This window comes from Nyctereutes procyonoides, unplaced genomic scaffold (genome assembly GCF_905146905.1).
Source record: "Nyctereutes procyonoides isolate TBG_1078 unplaced genomic scaffold, NYPRO_anot_genome, whole genome shotgun sequence".
Taxonomy (NCBI): domain Eukaryota; kingdom Metazoa; phylum Chordata; class Mammalia; order Carnivora; family Canidae; genus Nyctereutes; species Nyctereutes procyonoides.
In genome coordinates this window covers 5,900,965-5,925,381 of record NW_026575040.1, presented here as the reverse complement: position 1 = coordinate 5,925,381, position 24,417 = coordinate 5,900,965, and the positions used below count along the sequence as shown (strand labels likewise).

The window sequence follows — 24,417 nt, the reverse complement described above, 5'->3', positions numbered from 1 at the left end:
GATCTACTTTTTCTTCTCAAGGTCAGGGATTAAGAACCAAGAGGGGCAAGTTGTAGATGGTGAGTAGCAATGATAAGGTAGGTTACTGTCCTAGAATCAGGAAAAAGAAAGATATGAATGGTAAGCCTGCTGCTAGTGAGAATCAATCAAAATTAATAATAATCTGGAGAATATGACCTGGAGGAAATGTTAGGGATCCTTTAAACGACAGGTGGAAGAAGTGTGATAGTATCTTGAAGTAGACTGAATTTTTTTTTTTAAGATGATAAGCTAAGGGAGAGTCTAATCTCAGCTCTGCCACTAAGCAGTTTGTTTCGTTTCTGTGGACCTAAATTAGTTTTTTTATTGACAAAACGAAAATTTTTGACTGGGTGACTTTTCCAAAGTTCTCTCCAGCTTTAACTAACATCTTTGCAGAAAGTAGAAAAAGAAGAAAAGGATTGATCGACGTACACATGAAGGGAAAGAGGCCGTGTTAGGAGTAATCCCCTTCAGAGAGCATTGGAACAAGTATTAAGGAAGATTTGAAATCTCTAGAACTTTGAAGATACGATGATCCCTATCATGCATTCAAGGAGTGTTAATTGAGGCTGTACCATACGCCAGACAGAACAGTCAGTGAATGATGGCAGCTTGCTCCTGCTCCTGTGGAGCTTATAGGATCATTTGAGTTTGATCCAATGATTCTAGAAAAAAAAATCAGAATGGGTAAGCACATCCAGCTTTATTATTCAGTTGTTTCTGCTGAAGGGTGGGATTGGATTTGCCAGAAACGGGGAGACGGGCTTGCTGAGACAACTGGAGGCAGGGATTACATCAGATAACTTCTCTGATCCTTAGTTTCTTCAACCACAAAATAAAAGGGGCAGACTAGAGCATTCCAAAAGTCTCATTCAGCTCCAAAAATGTAATGTGGCTGCCTAGCAGTTCTTAGGTGCTTTAACTCAGCAACCCCATCTAGTGTCACTGTGTGAACTCAGTAGAAACATCCACTAGTCATCCTACCACGGATGGAGGAGGGGCAGTGAAGAGACCAGACCTAACTGGAGATGGGCTTGAGAAACAAGATATTGGAGTAAGGAAATGACAGGAATCCTAACGAACACTGACGTGCTGTTTGCTCTATGTCAGTCGGTGTTCCAGGGTGGGGGGAGGGGGGCTACTGTTCATGGAGTTCTCATAGCAAAACCTGTGATAGCACCCCTACTTTCCAGGTGAGGAAACGGAGCACAGACACATAACTTGCCTAGTAAGTGGCAGAGCCAACCATTCAAGCCCAGGTCATGTGGCCAAGGGCCATCCTCTTTACCATACTCTCCTGGCTCTAGCTAAGCGCTGTGGCGTGCTCCCCACCTGCCAGGCACTCTTAATGGATTCATTTAATCTTCTCAGCAAAAATATGATATAGATATTAACATCATGGTTTTGCAGATGAAAAGACATAAACCCAGAGAGGTGAAGTAATTTGTCTAAGCTTATATAGTCGATACATCGTAGAGCATCAGTACTCAACCAGGGTGAAAACCCAAAATGCGGTCAGGCGGCTGCCACCCCCACCTCAAATTTTTCTCCCATTTTCTCAAATGTCACTGCTTCATTATTCTTGGTACAAATGGGAAGAGGCAAGCACCAAGTGCCAGGCAAAGCTTTGTGTGCGTGTGTGCCAATTATCTGAAGAGCAGGTTCCTGAATATTCAGAGGTTGTTAATTCGATTAATGGATAACGCAGGCTTGCATGCATTTTCTTGGTTCTCTCCTACTTCTCATTTTGGAGCAAATTTGCCAGGTAAGTAATGAAGACATTAAATGCCACAGGAGGTTTATAGGCTGTCCTTTAGGAATCTTATATCATGGTCTCAACCATCAGTGTTAGGTAACTACCTCCCCAGAAAATGTAGAAATCTCCTAAACTCACCACTCTAATTGCCTGAGGGATGCATCCGCTATCCCCTTCCATTATGCTCTCAAACTCAACATTCAGTACGTATTTAGCAATACTTACAAGCACTCACCATGCGCCAAACTCCTATGTGAAACCCTTGGGCTCTCAGAGCTGTGCTTGGCGCATGGGAATACTAAGGAAACATAGTCCTTACTTTCATGTTTTATGGAGCCTCCCGGGGGAGATTGTAGACAGTCACAATACAACATGACAAATGTTGTAATGGCTTTGGTGTATGCAGTGGCAGTTCATCCAGTCTTAAGACAGGGATAAGAAGTAGGGTCAGGGTAGGTTTCTCAGATGATTGACCCCCTAATGTTGAAATCAACATCTTTCTCTCCAAGCTGGCTGCTTCTTATCCCCACTAATTGTACTGCCATTTTTGAGATTCTCTCTCTCTATCTCCCTTTGTCCCTCCTCCTGTGTGTTCTCTTCCTCTCTTTCTCAAATAAACAAATCAACAAAATCTTAAAATCATTTTATTCTTTAGGGGAAAAGTAAAATTTGAATGATAGGCACAAAAACCCCTCTACGTTAATGGTTTAGGTAACAACATCAGATAAATGCAATTTAATTATTTTAAATTGTAAGGGATGGGGTGGGGAGTAACCATTTTAGGGCTATAGTGTGAGATAAAACACTATTCTGAGCTAAGTATATTATAGCAGTGGGGCAGGGTGTGGGATCCCATCAACTTTACCAGAACAGATGATTAATGAAAGTTTGGAGAAATGGGTGGAAGTCGTATTTACAGAGGGCTTTGTATATTGCCAAAACCTTTTTACTCTCTGTCCTTGTTCACAAATCCAAAGTCTAACCCAATATTCGTGTCCAGTCAATTCTTCTTCTCTGTATCACCTTCGTTCTTTGCCTTCCACTCTAGTTCAATCTTCGATCTTCTCAAGCCAGACTACTGCAAGTCTGTCATCTGAACTCCAGCAAATTCTTTTTTTTTTTAATTTATTTTTTTAAATTGGAGTTCAATTTGCCAACAGAGAGCATAAGACCCAGCGCTCATCCCGCCAAGTGCCCTCCTCAGTGCCTGTCACCCAGTTACCCCAAGCCCCCACCCACTTCCCTTTCCACTATTCCTTGTTCGTTTCCCAGAGTTAGGTATCTCTCACGTTTTGTCACCCTCACTGATATTTTCACTCCTTTTCTCTCCTTTCCTCTTTATTCCCTTTCACTCTTTTTTATATTCCCCAAATGAATGAGACCATATAATGTTTGTTCTTCTCCAATTGACTTACTTCATTCAGCATCATACCCTCCAGTTCCATCCACCTCAAAGCAAATGGTGGGTATTTGTTGTTTCTAATGGCTTAATGGCTGAGGAATATTCCATTGCATACATGGACCACATCTCCTTTATCCATTCATCTGTCGATGGGCACCGAGGCTCCTTCCACAGTTTGGCTATTGTGGACATTGCTGCTATAAACATCGGGGTGCAGATGTCCCGGCATTTCACTGTATCTGTATCTTTGGGGTAAATCCCTAACAGTGCAATTGCTGGGTCATAGGGCAGGTCTATTTTTAACTCTTTGAGGAACCTCCACACAGTTTTCCAGAGTGGCTGCACCAGGTCACATTCCCACCAAAAGTGTAAGAGGGTTCCCTTTTCTCCGCATCCTCTCCAACATTTGTTTCCTGTCTTGTTAATTTGCCCCATTCTCACTGGTGTGAGGTGGGATCTTATTGTGGTTTTGATTTGTATTTCCCTGATGGCAAGTGATGCAGAGCATTTTCTCATGTGCGTGTTGGCCATGTCTATGTCTTCCTCTGTGAGATTTCTCTTCATGTCTTTTGCCCATTTCATGATTGGATTGTTTCTTTGCTGTTGAGTTTAATAAGTTCTTTATAGATCTTGGATACTAGCCCTTAATCTGATGTGTCATTTGCAAATATCTTCTCCCATTCTGTAGGTTGTCTTTGAGTTTTGTTGACTGTTTCCTTTGCTGTGCAGAAGCTTTTTATCTTGATGAAGTCCCAATAGTTCATTTTTGCTTTTGTTTCCCTTGCCTTCATGGATGTATCTTGCAAGAAGTTGCTGTGGCCAAGTTCAAAAAGGGTGCTGCCTGGGTTCTCCTCTAGGATTTTGATGGAATGTTGTCTCACATTTAGATCTTTCATCCATTTTGAGTTTATCTTTGTGTATGGTGCAAGAGAATGGTCTAGTTTCATTCTTCTGCATGTGGATGTCCAATTTTCCCAGCACCATTTATTGAAGAGAGTGCCTTTCTTCCAGTGGATCGTCTTTCCTCCTTTATCGAATATTAGTTGACCATAAAGTTCAGGGTCCACTTCTGGATTCTCTGTTCTGTTCCATTGATCTATGTGTCTGTTTTTGTGCCAGTACCACACTGTCTTGATGACCACAGCTTTGTAGTACAACCTGAAATCTGGCATTGTGATGCCCCCAGCTATGGTTTTCTTTCTTAATATTCCCGTGGCTATTCGGGGTCTTTTCTGATTCCACACAAATCTTAAGATGATTTTTTCCAACTCTCTGAAGAAAGTCCATGGTATTTTGATAGGGATTGCATTAAATGTGTAAATTGCCCTGGGTAGCATAGACATTTTCACAATATTAATTCTTCCAATCCATGAGCATGGAATATTTTTCCATCTCTTTGTGTCTTCCTCAATTTCTTTCAGAAGCTGAACTCCAGCAAATTCTCTCCTTGCTGATTGTTCCTGCACCACAATACAGGTTCATTTGCCGAACATACTTCTCTGCTCAAAAATCTGAAAAGGTCATTTGGTACCCAAAGGATAAAGATTGATATTTTTGTTCTGGCAACATTCTGCCTCTAACTTTCTCCTCCTTCCATCTGAATCTTCCACAATTCCCTGGAAGGAGCCTCTGCCTTCAGTCTAACGATAGCACCACCATCCCTGCACGCCACCCACTCTGCTCCTCCTGCATTCATGCCTGTGTTGACTTTTTCTTTGCTCAGTTTTTTTTTCTAATGTAGCATATTTATATTCTATTTCTCCCAAGAGGGCAATTCCAATTTTACCTCTTTTGGGAAGCGTCGCTTGAAAAACTATAGAACTAGGGGCACCTGGGTGGCTCAGTGGTTGATCATCTGCCTTTAGCTCAGGTCGTGATCCCAGCATCCTGGGATTGAGTCCCTCATCAAGGCTCCCTGCAGGGAACCTGATTCTGCCTCTGCCTATGTCTCTGTGTCTCTCATGAATAAATAAATCTTAAAAAAAAAAGAAAAACTATAGAACTTATTGTCTATACTAGTCATTTAGCAACTAGCATGTATTGGCTTTTTCTTTGGTCAACTTTATAAAGGTATAATGTACATGACTACAAGGCTATGTACCAGTGTAACTATTGCTGCATCAGGATCTTATTTATCTTTTTTAAGATTTTTATTTATTTATTCAGAGAGAGAGAGAGAGAGAGGCAGAGACACAGGCAGAGGGAGAAGCAGGCTCCATGCAGGGAGCCTGATGTGGGACTCGATCTGGGGTCTCCAGGATCACACCCCAGGCTGCAGGTGGCACTAAACCGCTGCACCACTGGGGCTGCCCTGTGTCAGGATCTTAAACACTCATAGTACCCCAAACATTCTTTCTTTCCTTTGTGGAGAGTGTCTTCACTGCTTCACCACTGATTTTCTTTCTGTTACTATAGATTAGTTATCTCTCTTTTTAGAATTTCACGTAAATGGAAATATAGGGTTTGTACTCTTATTTGAATCCAAATTTTTTAACTCAGCATAATGTCTTCAAAATTCACCCATGTTTTTTACATACATGCTTGTTCTCTTTTATTGTTGAGAGAGTTCCATTGTCTGGATATACTATAACTTGCTTATCCATTCACCTGTTGATGAACATATGGGTTGTTTTCAGGTTTTGGCTCTTATAAGCATTCGTGTGAAAGTATTGGTGTGGACATGCATTTTAATTTCTCTTGAATACTCAAGAGTTGAAGTGCTTGGTTGAATGATATGGGTATGTCACCTTTATAAAAGTTTGCCAAGCTGTTTTCTAGAATGGTTTTTAACATTTTACATTCCCATCATGCATGTATGAGAGTTCCAGTAGCTCCTTCTCTATCCAACAGCTGGTTATTCTAAACCCTTTGTCTTTCTATATTGTAAATTATATTGATTTTTTATAAAGATTTTATTTATGTATTTGAGAGAGAGTGTGGGAGAGAGCATGAGCTGGGGGAGGGGCAGAGGGTGAGGAAGCAGGTTCTCTGCTGAGCAGGGAGCCTGATGCATGACTTAATCCTGGGGCTCCAGGATCATGACCTGAGCCAAAGGCAGACATTTAACCAACTGAGCCACTCAGGCATCCCATATTGATTTTTTATTTCACTTTGCTAGTACAGAGAAATACAGTTGGTTTGTATACATGGTTTTACTAAACTCACTTATTAATTCTATTACCTTTTATGTAGATCCCATTGGCATTTCTATGTATATGATCTATATTGAGACAATTTTTTAAAAAGATTTTATTTATTCATGAGACAGAGAGCGAGAGAGAAGCGGAGACACACAGGCAGGGAGAGAAGCAGGCTCCCTGCAGGGAGCCCAACGTGGGACTCAATGTCAGGACTCCAGGATCACACACTCCCTGGGCTCAAGGCAGACACTTAACCACTGAGCCACCCAGGCATCCCAATTTAAATGATTTTATATCTTTTTAAACTTCTATGCATTTTTTTTGCCTTTATTGCAATAATTAGGATAGTCAGTACAATGTTGTAGGAATACTAAAGAATGGATGTCCCTGCCATGTTCCTGATACTTGTTCCTGATAAGGCTTTCAGCCCTTGAACATTAAGTATGATATTGATATATACATCATGGCTGCCATTTATCAGACTGAGAAATTTCCCTTCTATTCCTAGTTTGCAGAGAGTTTTTAATCATAAATAGATTTTGATTTTTGTCAAATGCTCTTTCTAAATCTGAGATGATCATGTGATTTTTCTTTTAGTCTCTTAATTTGGTGATTGCATCGGTTGATTTTTGAATGTGAGGCTAACCTTGCAGTATTGAGCTAAATTATACTTGGACATGATGTACTATTTTTATAATATACTGCAGGATAGGTTTGCTAATAGGGATATTTGCATCTACATTCACATTAGGATATTGTTTCATAATTTCTTATAATGTCTTTACCTACTTTTGGTAAAAGGATAATGTTGAACTCATTAAGTCTAGAGAAGTATTCCCTAATTCTTTTCTCTTGAAAGGGTTTATGTAACATTTGCATTTTTTCCTTGTGTATTTGATAGAAGTTATAAGTGAAGTCATCTGGGCATAAAATTTCTTGTGAAAGGATTATAATTCAATCCTTTAACAGATATAGAGCAATTTAGATTTTGTTTCTTCTCTTGTGTTTTGATAGTTTGTCTCTTTTCAACTCCAGAATTTCTATTTGGTTCTTTTTTATAGTTTTTCTCTTCTGAGATCCCCACCTCTTCGTTCTTCAATATTGCTATACTTCCGTGTTTGAACACATTTGTAATAGCTCTTCTGAAGTTCTTGTCTGCTAAATAAAATCTTTTTATAAAGGTGGGGGTACGTAGGTGGCTCAGTCAGTTAAGGGTCTGCCTTCGCGTCAGGTCACGACCCCAGGGTCCTGGGATCAAGCCCCACGTTGGGCTCCTTGCTCAGTGGCGGGTCTGCGTCTCCCACTCTCTCTGGGCTCTCTCTTAAGTACATAAATATTTTTAAAAAATAAAAGCTTTTGTTTGCTAATTACAAGTTCTGGTCATCTGGGTGTTGCTTCCTTTTTGTCTTGATTATTGATCACACTTTCCAATTTCTCCACATGACTAGTAATTCTTAATATCGTACTGGGCATTTTAGATGATAAATTCTGTCATCTTATTCTCAAGCATGACAGATTTTGTTCTGCCAGTTAACTGGGTAGGACTCAAACTCCAAACTCTGCTTCCTCTAGGATGATAAGCAGCTAAGCAGAGGTTTCCAACTGTTGCTTTCTGCTGGGACCCCTGAGGTCTCTCAAGGCAACAACACATGTGTACTTCAGTGATCACTACAAGATTTGGGTGGTTTAGAAGCAGATTTGGGTCCTTCTCCCCTGTGGCTTATACTTTTCCATGACTTGCCCCACTCCAGTAGCCCTTTTCAACTCTTGATTCCTCAGGTGAGCAGGATGGCACCTTTCTGCTGGAGTGAGTGCATTCAGGTGAGAAGGCACACAAAAGGCATCTCGCCCACCATAGCTCACTTCTTTTAAGGCTGACTTGCTACTTCTATTTGCTTTTTTTTTTTTAATTTTTATTTACTTATGATAGTCACACACACACACAGAGAGAGAGAGAGAGAGAGAGAGAGAGAGAGAGAGAGAGAGAGAGAGGCAGAGACACAGGCAGATGGAGAAGCAGGCTCTATGCACCGGGAGCCCGACGTGGGATTCGATCCCGGGTCTCCAGGATCGCGCCCTGGGCCAAAGGCAGGCGCCAAACTGCTGCGCCACCCAGGGATTCCTTCTATTTGCTTTTGATGCTCTCCTGGTCTCTGTCAGTTATTGGTTTTCTATAAATGTTATGCGGGAAGGCTAATCTGATACAAGCTTCCTTGCCACTAACAGAATAAGAAATGCTCTATTTGTTTCCATGGGGAAATTTGGAGAGATTTAAAAGAAAATGACATCATCACTACCATAATTTCTCCAGAATTCCCAGAGGAATATTTTTGACCAAACAAGCTTTATATTCACATACACTTGACATAGTTCTCCTCTTGCCTCAAGTCCAGTAATTTTATGTGTGAATCCCATTATGTTTTTTCAGTATAAGACATAAATACTGGCAGGTAAGCCAGCCGTAAAATACATTTAAAATAGAATTTAAGCCTAGAACAAGATAAAAATTCTTGATAGTGACAGCAAATGCCTTACATGGTCTGGTCCTGTATCCAATCTCACCTAGTTCATTATCTCCAGTCACCTGAGCCTCGTTGTTCCTCAAATACCAGAGCGCCTGCTATTTCTATCACGTGGAATGCTGCTCTTTCTGATCACATAGGTCTCTGATCAACTATTTTATCTTCAGAGAGGGTTTTCCTGATTATCCTACCAAGAAGAGCCAACCCTCTTCCCAATCCCAATTACGTCCTAACATCTTACTCTGCCTTGTTTTCTTCATAGCACTAATCACTGTCTAAAACTATTCACTCATTTCCTTGTATATTGTCTGGCTCCCCTCCAAAGGTAACCACCAAGAGGGCAGGAGCTTTGTCTTGCTCACCAATGTATCCTTGGTGTCTAGAATAGTTATCTGGCACAGAGTAGGTTTAATAAACACTTATTAAATGAACAAATGAAAAATAATATGGCAGGTGTTGAGGTATATCACATTTTTTTCCCATTAAACTCATCTGGCAACAAAAGAAATTAAGATAACTGAAAATATGCAAAAAGTAATCAGTATCATAAACTATAAGTCCCTCATATTTAACTTTTTAAAAAAGATTTATTTATTCATGAGAGACACAGGTAGAGGGAGAAGCAGGCTTCATGCAGGAAGCCTGATGTGGGACTCGATCCCAGGACTCCAGGATCACGCTCTGGGCTGAAGGCGGCGCTAAACCACTGAGCCAGCCGGGCTGCCCCCTCACATTTAATTTTTTAAAAACCAGCATTTCATTTTACTTCAGGACAGTGAAACATTGTGCATTATAAAATTATGTGAGTCAACAAACCAAACATAAATTCTCAATTGGTAAGAGGAAAAAAACCCTAACTGAATAGAAAGAAACAGAGAAAAAAGGAAGGAAGAAAGAAGGGAAGAAGGGAAGGAAGAGAAGTTATGGCTGTCAAAGTTGTTTAACATATAGAAATGAAGTAAACTTATGGCAGTGAAATTTGGAGATAAAGGGCATATAACATTCATTATAACTTGAGTTAAGGTAATAGGCTGTTTAAGAACTCAAGAGACAATAGGTACTTACTGACAGTATTTAGCTTCAGAAGATTTATATATTTAAAAATACTGTTATGTGTTTACATAATCATTGTTCAGGCTCACACTTTTATTAATATTTTATTTTATTATTCTTTTTATTAAAATTACACTGTTCAAATTAAGTCACACATGAATTTAGGAAGAAAATCACTTTGGTGTATTATTTAAACTTTCTAGAATAAAACGCATGCAAGTTCTTCCAATCATGCACAACTAACAAGATGAGGTACAAAATGGACATTTATTTTTATTCTCAATAGAAGATCAGAGTTATAATAAGTTTCTCAGAAACCATTGTAACAAATTACTTCATGGTACACAGCTGCCATAGGAATTTTCCTGGTGAATGGCAGGTGGGACAGCTGTTCACATGCTTATTTCCCACATGTAGAATTCAACAGAAAGGTATTAATAGAGGAAAACTTAATTCTTGAAAAGGAATATGTTAGAAATATAATACTTTCTTTTTGCACGTCAATAATTTCAATCTAAATTAATCAAGCTAATTGGTTTGTTGTAATAGGAACCAATGCAAATAGATTTAATCAATAATGCAATCCAAGTATATGAAACTCTATCTCTATTTAAATTAATTCCCTTTGAAAATTTTCTGTAAGAGCCATAACTTCACCAGGAATGCTCACAGGGACCGATTCACAGATCCAACAGTATTACAAATAGACAAACTAATAAATATACAATATAAAAAAATAATAATCAAGGATGAGTCTTCTGGCTCCCAAATCGTTTAATAGTATCAGACTTGGCTGTGATTACTATTATCTTCAAATTATTTAGGATAGTGACGTTCTAACTTGTGAATGTCAAATAAGTCCCATATGAATGCTGCTTCTGCATTAAGCTTAAATATTCAGTGCTTAATCTTGATCTGGAAATGCTGCTACCGTGGTTTTGTTTTATAACTCGATATCCACCAAACAGATAAAAAGAAAAAAGAAACGAGGTGAAAGTGGGAGGTGGGGAGGTTTGTGGGCAGGATAATCTTCATGATCTTGGCAGGTGGGCATATTTTTGCCTTAGAGCTAAACACATTTTGCTGATATTCAAGTATCCCAAAGTGAAAGATTTACAAGAGCAAAGAAGTAATTATGTGAGCGAAGATTTGAAAATCTATAGCACATCAAGTCATTTGATGTTGCATTTTTAGCAAGACTCTTCTTTCACTTGTACTGCTATGTAGGACAAATCGCTCTGCTCACTCTTGACATCCCAATCTGCATCTGGGTCTGAGTCACTGGAGTAGATGTCAAAGAGAGAGGTCCTTCTAGGCTGCAATCCGTCAGTCTGAGTAGTGGCATTACACAGTTGTGTTCCAAACACTTTCACTTTGGCCTGAATACCTGAAAGAGAAAAAACACAACTGCCTGTGAATTACATTTTGCTTGTCATTTATCTTTCATGTACAAAAGACAAATTCAATTATCAATCAGTTGAAGAATCAAAACATACCAACACTCCGGTGAGGGGGCCTTTTCAGAGACAACTGTGTACTTTTATGGACTGGGCCTTCTTCACAGTGAGTAGGTACTGAAGTGACACTATAAGATAGATTATTAGCAGGGACTTGTGTTTGTTTAACTTCATTTTCACATGTAATCTAAAAATATAAACCAGAGGAGAACTATATTAAAGGCAAGCCTGACTAATGCAGTTTTATCTTTCAAAAGTGAGTTGTAAAAGAGTATAAACAATAGTTTTCAAGGTCACATATTAGGAAGACGAGTTTGAACCCAGGCAAGCTGGCTCCAAAGTCCAAGTTCTTAAGAACACTGCCATGTTGTTTTTTTTTTTTTTACTATATGCAAATCAATTAAATTGCTAAGCATTCTGGTTAAAAGGAAATCTGTTATTTGCTTACAACTCATTATTTTCCCCTAAATCAATACTATTAGCATTAAATTATTGGATATCATAGCAGTAGCATTATTCTAGAAAACCTAATATAGGCTACTAAGACCCAGGTTAAAGAAACTTTGTGAAAAACTTTTGTGAAGAGTCCCTTTGTAACAGGAATAATTATACCTAATCCTACTGAGGATTCGTGTTTATAAAATTATGATCAATTTCCACTGGCTGTAACTACTTCTAAGCCAAGCATTATGAAAGTCTAGAATAAGGACATATTTCTTTACAAAACAATTTATTCCTGAAAAAACAAATAGCATTTTAGGAATTGAATCAGGCTTTAAAAAATAAATTGTTTCCATTAGAACAGAGATACCTTTTATCACTAAGAAAAATTTGTATCATACAGAGAAGCAAAAATAAACTAAAATTTACCTATAATCTCTTTATTCATAGCTAACAACCTTGTATTTTGGAACTTTTTTGGTCTTTTGTATGTGTGTGCTTTTTTTTTTTTTTTTATTGGGATCATCTGTTGTATAGTTTTGTTTTTTCTCTAATATATCATGTTTTGGGGCACCTGGGTGGCTCAGTTGGTTAGGCACCTGCCTTCAGCTCAGGTCATGACCTGGCTTTCTGCTCAGCCTACTTCTCCCTCTCCTCCAGATCCCCCTGCTTGTGCTCTCTTTCTCTCCATCAAATAAATAAAATCTTAAAAATATATGTTTCTATGCCATTCAATATTCTACATAATTTTTATCGCTGCTTACAATCTTTTGTACAGATATACTGTAACTGATTAAAACAATCTATATTGGAAATCTTTAGACATAAATCTTTTGTGCACATATATGATTATTACTTCTTTTTAAAAAAAAAAAAGATTTATTTGAAAGAGCACTGAGTGAGGGGAGCAGCAGAGGGAAAGGGAGAAGCAGACTCTCCACTGAGCAGGGAGCCTGATGTGGGGCTTGATCCTAGGACCCTGGGGGTCATGACCTGAGCCGAAAGCAGACACTTACCCAACTGTGCTACCTGGGTACCTCAATTATTACTTTGTCACATTAACAGAATTTCCAAATTGTATTTATCAACTGGAACATAAGCCAAAAGAAAATATTTGAAATGAGGCAGAGAGAGATAAAAGTTTGGAAAATATAGAAAAGGTGACAAGACAAAGTAGAGAAGATCAAAAAGTATTATATATGATATTAATTGTAGTACCAGAAGAGAGAGAAAATGAGATAGAAGCACTATTTGAACAAATAATACCTGAAAATTCACCAAAATGGATAGAAAACATTAAGATACAGTTTCACAAAAGCACTATTTGTATTTATCAAAGTAAAAACAAAGGAAGCCATACCTATGCACTTTACAGTAAAACAGAGAAAAAATTAGAAGCAGTCGCAGGAAAAAGGTAACATTTTCTTCAAAAGGGCAACCATAGGAGGATAATGCCAAAACTCTATGGATACAGAAAGACTGAAAATAAAAGGATATAAAAAAGATGTACTATGCCAACACTAACCTAAAGAAAGCTGATGTTGCTATGTTAGCACTACATAATACAAAAATTGTTAGAAGATCAAATATGTAAACTCAAAATCAGAGTGGTAGATTTTTAACATGCCTCTCCCAGTATTACTTAATACAGTTAAGTAGACAAAATTCCATAAGGATAGAGAACATCTAAACATGATTAATAGGCACATATGGATCACTGTACCCAATTGCAGAACATTCACCTCAAGTGCATATGGAATATTTACAAAAACTGACCTATGTTTTGCCTAATACAAATTTCAATACATTTCAAAGGATTAAATTCATATGCTGTATATTCTCTGGCTAAAGTGTAAATGACCTAGAAATCTACAACAAAAATAGAACTACAAAATGCCTGTAGGTTTGGTAATTTAAAAATCTACTTCTAAATAACCCAAGAGAAAAGAAATTTACAGTGAAAATAAAAAGGTATCTTAAGCTAAATAATAATATTCTGTATCAAAAACTTGTGCGACAGTTGATGCCATGCTTACAGGGGAATTTATAGTCTTATATACACAGAAGAGTATAAAAAATAAGGCTTAATTTAGATTGAGATTATTAACATCACATAAAAAACTATTCCACAAAATATTTCTAATATATTCTCATTTGAGTCAATTTTTACTCTATTAATACCACTCTAGGGAATTCTACAATTAGGAAATAAGCATGTGAAACTCAGATGCCCCTTTGACCATTTATATGAAAATTATGAACCCCATGATCCAATCTAACTTGTTAAGAAGTTAAAAGAGAGCAGTAAATAAAAATTTTAAAAATAGAGGATCCAAGAGTGAATTGTAATGTAAACTATGGACTTTGGATGATAGTGATATGTCAGTGTAGGTTCGTCAGTTCCTTCTTTTTTTTTTTTTCCCCCTCAGTTCTAACAAATGTACCACTCTGGTGGGGATCATATTAGAGGTACCTATGTATGTGTGGGGGCAGTAGGAATATGGGAAATCTCTCTATAGTCACCTCAATTTTGCTGTGAACCTAAAACTAAACAAAATGAAGTCTTACAAAAATAATTTGAAAATACTGGAAAATTAAAAATTTAAGCAGCTGGGCAAAAATGGAAGTATTTGGTAATTCAATGTTTTGTCTTCTGGGCAAAAATGGAAGTATTTGGTAATTCAATGTTTTGTCTTCACATAAGCAAGTTGGTTATTTTTAAGATTTTTTTTGCATGAATATGTACAGATATCTTTGAGTGAAGTTTTTATTTTTTAACAAGTTTAATGGAAAAACAGATATGAAAAGATCTCTATTAATCATTTACCTCAGTAATATATAAATCTAACCTATCAACTAAAAAATCAAAGTTGAAGAAATAAGTACAGAGAAGGATGAATGATAGAAAATGGAAAAAAAATACCAGAGAGAAGACCAACATGGCAGTTTATTCTTTGAAAAGACTAATAAAAATCGATAAGCACCTGGTGAAGCAGATCTAAAACATAATAGAATGTTTTAAGCATTAAGCAGAAAGATGCTGGTAAGTTGGTCTACATTTTTTTTTAAACAGGGATGGGCTTTTCTTTTTTAAGTAGTTTTTTTTTTTTTTTTTTTTAAGATTTATTTATTCATTCAGAGAGAGTGAGAGAGAGGCAGAGACACAGGCAGAGGGAGAAGCAGGCTCCATGCAGGGAGCCTGATGCGGGACTTAATCTGATCCCGAGCCTCCAGGATCACTCCCTGGGCTGCAGGCGGCGCTAAACCGCAGCATCACCGGGGGTGCCCTAAGTTGGTCTACATTAAAATTAAGAATTTCAGTACATCAAAAGACACTATTAAGAGTGAAGAGGCAAGCCACACTGGGAGAAGAGATTTGAAACATATTTAACTGACCAATTTATTAAGAGCCCCAAATCGACAAGAGTAAAATAATCTACTATAAGAAAGGGCATATCACCAAAGAGGCTATCCACATGTTCAACTGACATTTGAAAAGGTGTTCCCTTACTAATTTCATTTACAAAATGGGAAATGCAAAGTAAACCACCAGTACACCTTGCAGAAGGACTGGAATGTGAAAGGCAAGAATGAGGAAAAATGCTGCTGATAAAGTGTGGATTGGTACCACTATTTTAAAAAAATACTTGGGAGTAATTTATTGAAGTTCAACATAATACTATGTCCCAGCAATTCTAAGTATATACATCAGAAATGTGTGTACATACAAAAAAAGTGCACATGTTCAAAAATGCTCATAGCAGCATTACTTATAGTTGCCCCCAAATGGTTACAACCCAAGTGTCCGAGTAGAACAGATAAAAATTTTTTTGGCATATTCATACAATGGACTGCTATATAATAATGAAAACAAATTACTGCTATATGCAATAGGGATGAATTCACAAATATAATGTTGAACAAAGAAGCCAGATGCAAGAATGCCTACATAAGGATTCCAATTTATGAAGCTAAAAAAAAAAAAAAAAGGCAAACTTGGTTTCTTTGAGGAAGAGAGAAGGCTGCACCTCAGGTGATATAGGGGCCCTTGGGTTGCTAGCAATGATCTATTTCTTTGAGTTATCTTAGTGGTTATACTTGTTCAGTCTGTGACAATAACAATATTTGTGCGCTTTCCTGCATATTTGTTACACTTCAGTTAAACAGTCTAAAAAATACAGTTGGATTAAAAAAACAAGAATGCAAAATTAACACTTATGGAAAATAATAATCATAGCCTCATGAAGCAAAATATCGATAGTGTACAGTGCTCCTGAGAGCCCCCTTTCTCCTCAGAGAGAGTCCCTAATCTTTTCTCAAGCTCCATACAGATACAGAACATTCAGTTATATTTATCTACATATAGCATCAAATACCCAAAACAATACAATAATAGCTCCTCGATAACCTGGAAATTTGATTTTTAGTCAGCTGGTCCTGGAATTGGAAAAAGAGTGAATGGGGGAAGGAACCAGAGGTGGTACAAACAAACTGTCTTAGCAATGTTACTAGGGTTCTTAATTCAGACCTGGCTAAAAGTGTACTGCTATCAACTCTAAACTTTTTAACCTTATATATTTTTAAAGTAACTAGTAATAAAACTAACACAGTTTCCTAATAACTCTATCATAATATGGATTGTTAGAAACGGCTGGATATACACGCTAATTGGAAAACAGGTTTGGTGTGTACTCTGGATTTCCTCAATGCTAGCCTTTGCTACAAAATCTTTGTTTCACTAGCGTGGCTTTTCTTCTCCCAAGTTTTGGTTAGGTGGTATAATGTTGAGGAAGAGAAGCAGTGTAAGGGTGTGCATGGCATGTTTAATGTTCCTATCTTTTACTACATGTTTGCATCATGTATTTATAGATGTACCTATATGTGCTTAGGTAAGGGCTGGGTAAGCAGTGATAGTGGATAAAGTAAGAGGCAGATGTCTTGACTGGTTATAGCTTGGTGAGAAGGATAACTGGCAGAGAACTGAAGACTATTACAGTGCAATAAAGTGTTCTTCAAATCACATAATCACTCCACAAATATTTAACGAATTCCTAAAGTTTGCAAAATACTGTCTAGATACTGCCAATACAATAATGAACATGTCAGACAGGATCCCTGCTCTCATGGAGCTTACATTCTAATGTGAAGACAAACATTAAGCAAACTACACATTTCATGACAACTGTGCTGTTATTGAAGTATATGTGCTATCGAAGCATATGAAAAATATGAAGAATGGAAGTATTTATTTAGGGGATCAAAGGGGAAGGATGTTTGAATCGATTTTTAAATAAGACTTAATTGATGATGATAGGGTACGGGAGGGGCATAATTCCAGGGTATTACATGAAACAAATGAAGTGAAGGCTTGTTGGTAGGAAGGAATACGGCATGTTCAAAAGCCACGAAGATCAGCATGACTGGGGTATGCCGAGCAACAAGGACAGCGGCCTTGGATAGGACTGGTATGGTAGGCAGGACAGAAAGCACCCAAGGACTTGCAGACTGTGCTAATAATTTTGCTCTTTATTCTAGTAACTTCAGGATGCCTTAGAACAGTCTTAAACACCTACTCCATCCAATGTAGGAAGCAGGCTGGTATTGCAGAAAACGTTTTGGTCTGACAATTGGACCTAGAGCAAATATTACAGGCTCGTGAAGGAAATTATTAATCTCTTGGATTGGCATCCCTGTCTATACAGTGAGTTTGGACTAGATGAGCCCTTAGTTTCCCTTCAGCTCTAAAATTCTACCAACGCATCTGAATATTTAAAGCAGTTACAGATCACTTGACTTCTTGGTGAACTCATCTCTAGGAACGAACATACTTTAGATCCAATTAAGAGTCATAATTTAATCGAGGTAATGGTGATAAGGCTGAAGTCTGATTATCTCAAAGAAGGCTGGGAAGTCTTAAGATGGGAAGTGGGGAAGAAGAGAACAGCGACCAGATGAAAAGTCTAGTCAATGGATTAGTAAAGTAGAAGAGGGCAAGGTGAGAAAATTCAGCTCACCGAGACGATTTAACTTAGAGAAAGCTAGTCAAGAGAACGTTTAGGAGTGGGAAGGAACCGTTATCAGCAAGCTCCATCTTCATCCGGAGCTCGGCATCCTCCTTCCCTCACCATTTCCGCTTAGGTAACGTATTATCCACAAACAGTTCCAAGTACACCTTTCCCTGAGATTTGCTCAAATGGAACCCTTTCTATTTAAAAAGTCTGCAGCAGGGGCACCTGGGTGGCTCAGGTCTGATCCCAGGGTCCTGGAATCGAGTCCTGCATAGGGCTCCCTGTAGGGAGCCTACTTCTCCCTCTGCCTCTGTTCTCCCTCCCTCTCTGTGTCTCTCATGAATAAATAGATAAAATCTTAAAAAAAAAAAAAAAAGTCTGCAGCAAACTGTGAAAGCGACTCTATAACCTAAAGGAGAGTGTGTGTTTGCCTGAGTTTGGGGGAGAAGGAGGTACAAGAAGTCTAATTCCACCGTGTTCTTGCTAAGTAGGGCTTGGGGATCCCCGCTACAGCACCTGCCTAGTCTCACGATGGGAGCAGAACGCTTGGAGGTAGGAGACCTTCCCCAGGTGACACGAGTGGCAGAGCTGAAACACAGTGTGGGGGGCCTTCCACGACCCGGGGGGACCGCGGGGCCCCCTCACCTGTGCCTGCGCAGCCCTCCTCCGGGCCTGGGCACCGCGGGGTCCCCTCACCTGTGCGGGCGCGGCCCTCCTCCGCCCCGGGGCCCCTCACCTGTGCGGGCGCGGCCCTCCTCCGCCCCGGGGCCCCTCACCTGTGCGGGCGCGGCCCTCCTCCGGCCCCGGGGCCCCTCACCTGTGCGGGCGCGGCCCTCCTCCGCCCCGGGGCCCCTCACCTGTGCGGGCGCGGCCCTCCTCCGGGCCCGGGGCCCCTCACCTGTGCGGGCGCGGCCCTCCTCCGGGCCTGGGCACCGTGGGGTCCCCTCACCTGTGCGGGCGCGGCCCTCCTCCGCCCCGGGGCCCCTCACCTGTGCGGGCGCGGCCCTCCTCCGGCCCCGGGGCCCCTCACCTGTGCGGGCGCGGCCCTCCTCCGGGCCCTGGGCGGCGCGCAGCGGGCTGGGCTCGGGGGCGGCGCGGGCTGGGCCGCGGGGTCCGCCGGGGGCCCCGCCCCCCCTCGGCCGCCGTCGCCCCGGGGCGCTGGGGCGGACCCCCGGTGCAGGGTGGGCACGGCGCCCGCTACGAGCCTCAGGCGCTGGGAGAAGCGCAGGTTCTTCTGGAGGACCGAGGACGCGTCGAAGCAGGCGGGGGCGAAGTGGTCGGAGCAGATGACCGAGCGGTCGTTGCCCCCGTACCAGTCGGCGCGGCGGCCCCGCACGAAGCGGTCCCACAGCAGCCGCACCGCCCGGTCCTTGGGGAAGCGGAACAGCGACTTCCCGCACTTGGTGGTGTTGCCGCAGTGGGCGGCCACGCAGCGGGCGGGCATGGCGGCGTCCCCGGCCCCCGCGCTCCCCGCCGCCCCCGCGCCCCCGCGTCCCCGCCTGCAGCTCCGGCCACCGGAAGTGCCGAGTCGGAGCCCCGCGGGCACCGCCCCCCGCGCGCCCGCGCGCCCGCGCTCCCCGAGCCCGGGCGGCGGCGGCGCGCACAGGGATCCAAATTTCGCGCGGGCGGAGCTGAGGCGGGCCGTAAAGGGGAACGGACCGGAAGTGGCGGTTGTCACGGCTACGGACGTGGCCGGCCTCTTCCCCCCCCCGTCCCCGCCTGCCCTTCCCCGCACTCCCGCTCCCGTTTGTACGAGGCCAGCAAAAGGAGGACGAGGAAGCGCGGCCGCACGGGACACCCCGCGCCCCCCCCTTGCCGGGCGGGTAGCACCGGAGGCTCCAGCGAGGAGGAGCGAGGAGCCTCGGGCGCGGCGATTCGGGGAGAGGACCACACCGGAAGTGGCCGTCTCCATAGTAACCTCTGCGCGGTTGCCTGGGAGATGACCCCGGCCAGGGTCGGAGTCTCCGCGGTGTCGCGGCTGGGAGGGCGCATCTAACACATCCCGGGCTGTCTCCTGCCATGATTCCCGGCAAGTACCGCTCTGTCTCTGGCCGGGCTGCGAACAACGTAGGTTGAGCGTCCCGCTTTCCCTCCCCGATCCCCCCGCCTTCGTGTGGTCCTTTCCGAGGGGCGTCTTTGTCCTAGTGATGCGCTGCGTTCCGGGGACCAGGGCCGCTGGGGCTCCGCTCCCGCTATTGTCTGGCCGAGGCTGGACCAAGGCCCTGGGAGGGCATGTCGTGTCGTGTCGTGTGATGGGCACTCGAAGCCTCCTCCAGGGTCCTGGCTTCCCAGAAGGTGGAGCTGATGGTCTTCTGCGAAAGGCTGAGAGGTTCATCTCAGTTCTTGTAAGAGGTCAATCTCGTACCCCACCCCACCCTTTTTTTTTTAAAAAAAAATTAAGAAAAAACAATGTATTATTAATAGGCACCCCACCTCCTTCACCTGTGCCGTTGAGATACTTACGTAGCCCTGAGATGGGCAAGTGTCAACGACCCCAGGTGCCAAGGTCGAGGGTTAAGTCGCTCACAGACATGTTTGGAAGATAAATCCCAGCAAAACCTTTTAGATTTCCTCGTCGTGATTTCATTGTTTTCATCCGATCCTCAGAACAAGCTCCTTTACCACCAACACAGAGCAAGCCGCCTTCTGTGTGTTGGAAGCGTTTGTTGAATCCTCGTTGGTACTCGTTTGGGGCGGGGGGGAATGTGTGTGTAAGTCAAGAGCATGTTTTATGCTTTGATTTTTTTTTCTTTTCTTTCTCTTTCTTTCTTTCTTTTTTTTTTTTTTTTACATTGCAGGTGAACTGTGGGCTCCACCTGGTTATTCAGACATCATCGCTTCCTGAGAAAAGCAAAGTAAGATACGAGCAGATTTCGTATTTAAATCTAAGATATGTTATTTTATGATCTACACAAATAGCGTGATGTAAAGAGTAGAGCTAGAACAAATCTTTATTTTCTTTTTTTTATAAATTTATTTTTTATTGGCGTTCAGTTTGCCAACATATAGAATAACACCCAGTGCTCATCCCGTCAAGTGCCCCCCTCAGTGCTCATCACCCAGTCACCCCCACCCCCTGCCCACCTCCCCTTCCACCACCCCCTAGTTCGTTTCTCAGAGTTAGAAGTCTTCCGTGTTCTGTCTCCCTTTCTGATATTTCCCACTCATTTTTCCCCTTTCCCCTTTATTCCCTTTCACTATTTTCTATATTCCCTAAATGAATGAGACCATATAATGTTTGTCCTTCTCCGATTGACTTATTTCACTCAGCATCATACCCTCCAGTTCCATCCACGTTGAAGCAAATGGTGGGTATTTGTCGTTTCTAATAGAAATCTTTATTTTCTGACCGCCTAAAGTCTAAAAGGTGCTTTTAGAAACTCATTCTTATGTCACCAGTTATGAGAGCTGAGGTTTTTTTTAATTTTAATTTATTTATTTTTACATTTAAGCATCTCTTAAGTTAGAATTCTTTTTTTTTTTTTTTTTAAGATTTTACTTATTTATTCATGACAGACAGAGAGAGAGAGAGAGAGGCAGGGACACAGGCAGAGGGAGAAGCAGGCTCCATGCAGGGAGCCCTGCATGGGACTCTATCCAGGGTCACCAGGATCAAACCCCGGGCTGAAGGTGGCGCTAAACAGCTGTGCCACTAGGGCTTCCCTAGAATTCTTTTTGAAATTGATGACACATCATTGTGGAATTAGGAAAGTTTTTTCTTTCTTAGTAGTGGGTGAAATGATGGTATGACTTCCTACTGATGGCATTTTATAATAGATTAAATGTGGTAATTTGGGGAAATGCATCTACACACTCCATTTAAAATCGAGAGAAAATAATAGATTAGCAGTGACAGTATATTGGGCTCAATGCTATTTAGAAGTGAAGCTATGAATATAAAATTATTCTTTCCGAAATTTGCACACAGTATCCCCTGGCATTTCCATTATTTCTAGCGTTAGATTTGACTTTTGAGATACACGTGTTTTCCTTTCCCTCCTGTCTCAACATCGGCATTCAGACATACTCATCGACCTCTCACAGAACTGTCTGAATACACAAAACAATTTTACCCACTCCAACCATAACAGTTCAGTTTTTTCCCTAAAAGATTGTTCAATAGATGTCACTGGGGGAACTCTGAAGTGAAGGACAGAGTTTATCATCAAAAGCATGAGGAGGGTAAGGAGGGGCATGAGGAGGGCTGATGGAAGGACACCATTAATCAAGGAGGCAGCAGCTGATTACATTATTTCTTGGTTGATTACATTATATATGAAAATAAACTCTTGAAAATAGACCATTTGACCATCTTGAGTAGGTGGCAATTAGCTAGATTAATTGAAAATATTCTTTATTATAATTGGACATGGATCCCCTCTAGAGCTTTGCTTATTGATTTCACTGGAGAAATCCTGCTTTATCATTATAATGTATTTCTAGGGATTATACACCTTGTCCAAATTCTTTTCAAACCATTTGCTTTCTCTAGCGTGGACATACGCTCTGAGAAAATACCATTAGCTCATATAACTCATGAAGGTATAATGCAAATGCAGCTATAATGTTTATAGTATGGAGGAATCAGAAGCCTCACAACTCTCTTAAGATAAGTATTTAGGGTTTTTTTAGTGGCTAATCATGAGTGCCTGTTTTGGTTCTGTTTTTCTCAATCCTCCTATCAAGTAATTTAAAATCAATTTACAGAAAAACCCTTCTTAGAAGGTTTAGATATACAATTTTATTATAATTGGACTCTTAAATTCTGATGATAAAAAGTGATTTTTCTTCAACGGAATTTACTTTTTGTATGGTTTTTGCTTTTGTTTTCTAGAAAGTGGTTCTTTTAATCATTTATTCGTGATGGGGTTGTGGAGGAATTGCAAGTGGTTTGAAGTGTGGTTTCATCTGACCTCATGAAATTGATTCGGGGTGTGTGTGTCTGAAAAAACTCATGACATAAAATTTGCCATTTTAGCCATTTTATGTTGTACGAATTAGTGGTATTAAATACACTCACAAGAGTGTACAGCCATCATCTCTATGCCGTTCCAGAACTTTGTGTCCCTCAAAAGGAGTCCCTGTACACATTAAAGAATCACTCCCCATTCCCTCTTCCCATCTTCTTTGAAAATCACAAATCTGTTCTCGGTCTCTGTAGATTTTTTTTATTATCGGTATTTCATAGAATCATACACAATGTGCCATTTTGTGTCTGGCTTCTTTCATTCAGCATGTTTTAAAGGTTCATTTCTTTTGTGGCTTGTGTCAGTATTGTACATAATTTTATAATTGCCTTCATTACTTGCTGTTAAATTTTTCCCCACATGTTTTTTAGGTTGAATTCAAGCTAAATAAAGAAACACCATCATTCTCTGGTCGACTCTTACAACATGATCTTGAAAGAAACTACTCAAGTAGGCAAGGTATTGTCAGCAAGTGGAGATCAGACTTATCTTCTTTCAGTAATATTGTTTAATAATCTCAACTACCTAAATCCAAATAGACCTGAACTAAAAATGAGATGGTTCTTTATCCAATGGTTCATTAGTCAAATTGGCTTGATATTTATTTGGATCAGAATTGATTTTATATGTACAGCATAGTAGATTATTTCCAATACAGAAAAAGCAGTTGTACTGTAGTTTGAGGGTGGGCTATGTACAACAGAAAGGGAAAGAATCTTCCAAATACTGTCTTAGAACTAGGAAAAGTGGCTAATTAATGAGGGTAAGCCTATGGGAACATAGATGTCTAGGAAATAAGGAAACCATGGAAAGAGTGAAAGTTAGGAGTAGAAAAGAAAATCTCTTTTCCTAACTAGTGCATATAACTATATTGTTTTATATCAAAGGCCTTATACTTTGGTGTGCATCACCTGAGATTTTGTTAGAAAGGCAGGTTCTTAGTATTCCCCTTCCTTTCTTCTTCTTCCCCTTTTTGATTTTGTAGCTCTTTAGTAGTATTTGGAAATGTGCATTTTAATGCCTTGAGTGATTCTGATGGATGTGGTTTGTGGATCACCTTTTGAAAAACAATGCCTTATATTATCTGTATCAAAATACATTTTGATGATGAAAAATGTATTTTTCAGTTCAAGGAGAAATTTCCTTTAGCATATCTGAGTTGTCAGTTGGTTGCGAACAACTGCTAGCCATTTGTAATGAGCTAGTGTTAAAAGCACTACAGAATCCTTTTATGCTGTACCATCCCTATCTCCTAGGAGTTTGTATGAGAGGGTTGATCTATATAGGTGTGCCCGGATTGTTCATCTCATTACTGCATGAGCATGTGGGCATCTGGAATATTTGGCTAGTTTTTTTGTTTGTTTTGTTACTGCTGAACTTTCCTCTTGGGCCCATCAAATCTGACATGACTTTTCTCTTTCTTATATCCTTCAGTCTTGTCTTAGCCAATTGCCAGATATGGCATCAACCTACCTGCAGTTCCACACTGCAGGAAGCATCTGCTTTGCTCTCTTTGGTTTGGTTCAGTAGATATTTATTGAGTGTGTACTATATGCTAGACACTGTATTAGGAACAGAGTTGTAGATACGAACCTGAAAATTCTCAAGTAGGACTTTTTATGTTTGCACTGAAAATTTCCTTGACTTAAA

The 24,417-nt window shown here is 40.7% G+C and overlaps 2 protein-coding genes across 4 annotated transcripts in view; one reads left to right on the top strand and one right to left on the bottom strand.

The window, feature by feature from the left end:
• Window positions 1-9,986: 9,986 nt before the first annotated feature.
• THAP10 (THAP domain containing 10) lies at window positions 9,987-19,268 on the bottom strand. The gene is made up of 3 exons (XM_055320138.1): window positions 18,831-19,268; window positions 11,391-11,538; window positions 9,987-11,281 (listed from the first exon to the last, which is right to left on the bottom strand). The coding sequence occupies exons 1-3, from the start codon at window positions 19,242-19,244 to the stop codon at window positions 11,085-11,087; spliced, it is 759 nt and encodes a 252-aa protein (XP_055176113.1). The 5' UTR covers window positions 19,245-19,268; the 3' UTR covers window positions 9,987-11,084.
• Window positions 18,154-24,417, top strand: part of LRRC49 (leucine rich repeat containing 49) — a 152,044-nt gene continuing 145,780 nt past the window's right edge. For 2 of the 3 annotated variants that reach the window (XM_055320136.1, XM_055320134.1), the window contains exons 1-3: window positions 19,522-19,867; window positions 20,599-20,655; window positions 23,139-23,226. In XM_055320136.1, coding sequence (XP_055176111.1) covers window positions 19,820-19,867; window positions 20,599-20,655; window positions 23,139-23,226 — 193 coding nt within the window. In that variant the 5' untranslated portion in view covers window positions 19,522-19,819. Of the gene's footprint in view, window positions 18,353-19,521; window positions 19,868-20,598; window positions 20,656-23,138; window positions 23,227-24,417 lie in introns of those variants that run through there. The other variant, XM_055320135.1, reaches the window with a different exon arrangement.

Excerpts from the sequence above, each read along its gene's own strand:
- THAP10 (XM_055320138.1), bottom strand. The coding sequence starts at position 19,244 with ATGCCCGCCCGCTGCGTGGCCGCCCACTGCGGCAACACCACCAAGTGC. Across the intron at positions 11,539-18,830 it reads GGAGGGCCGCGCCCGCACAG|ATTACATGTGAAAATGAAGT; the intron begins GTGAGGGGCCCC and ends TTATATTTTTAG. Across the intron at positions 11,282-11,390 it reads GCCCCCTCACCGGAGTGTTG|GTATTCAGGCCAAAGTGAAA; the intron begins GTATGTTTTGAT and ends TTTCTCTTTCAG.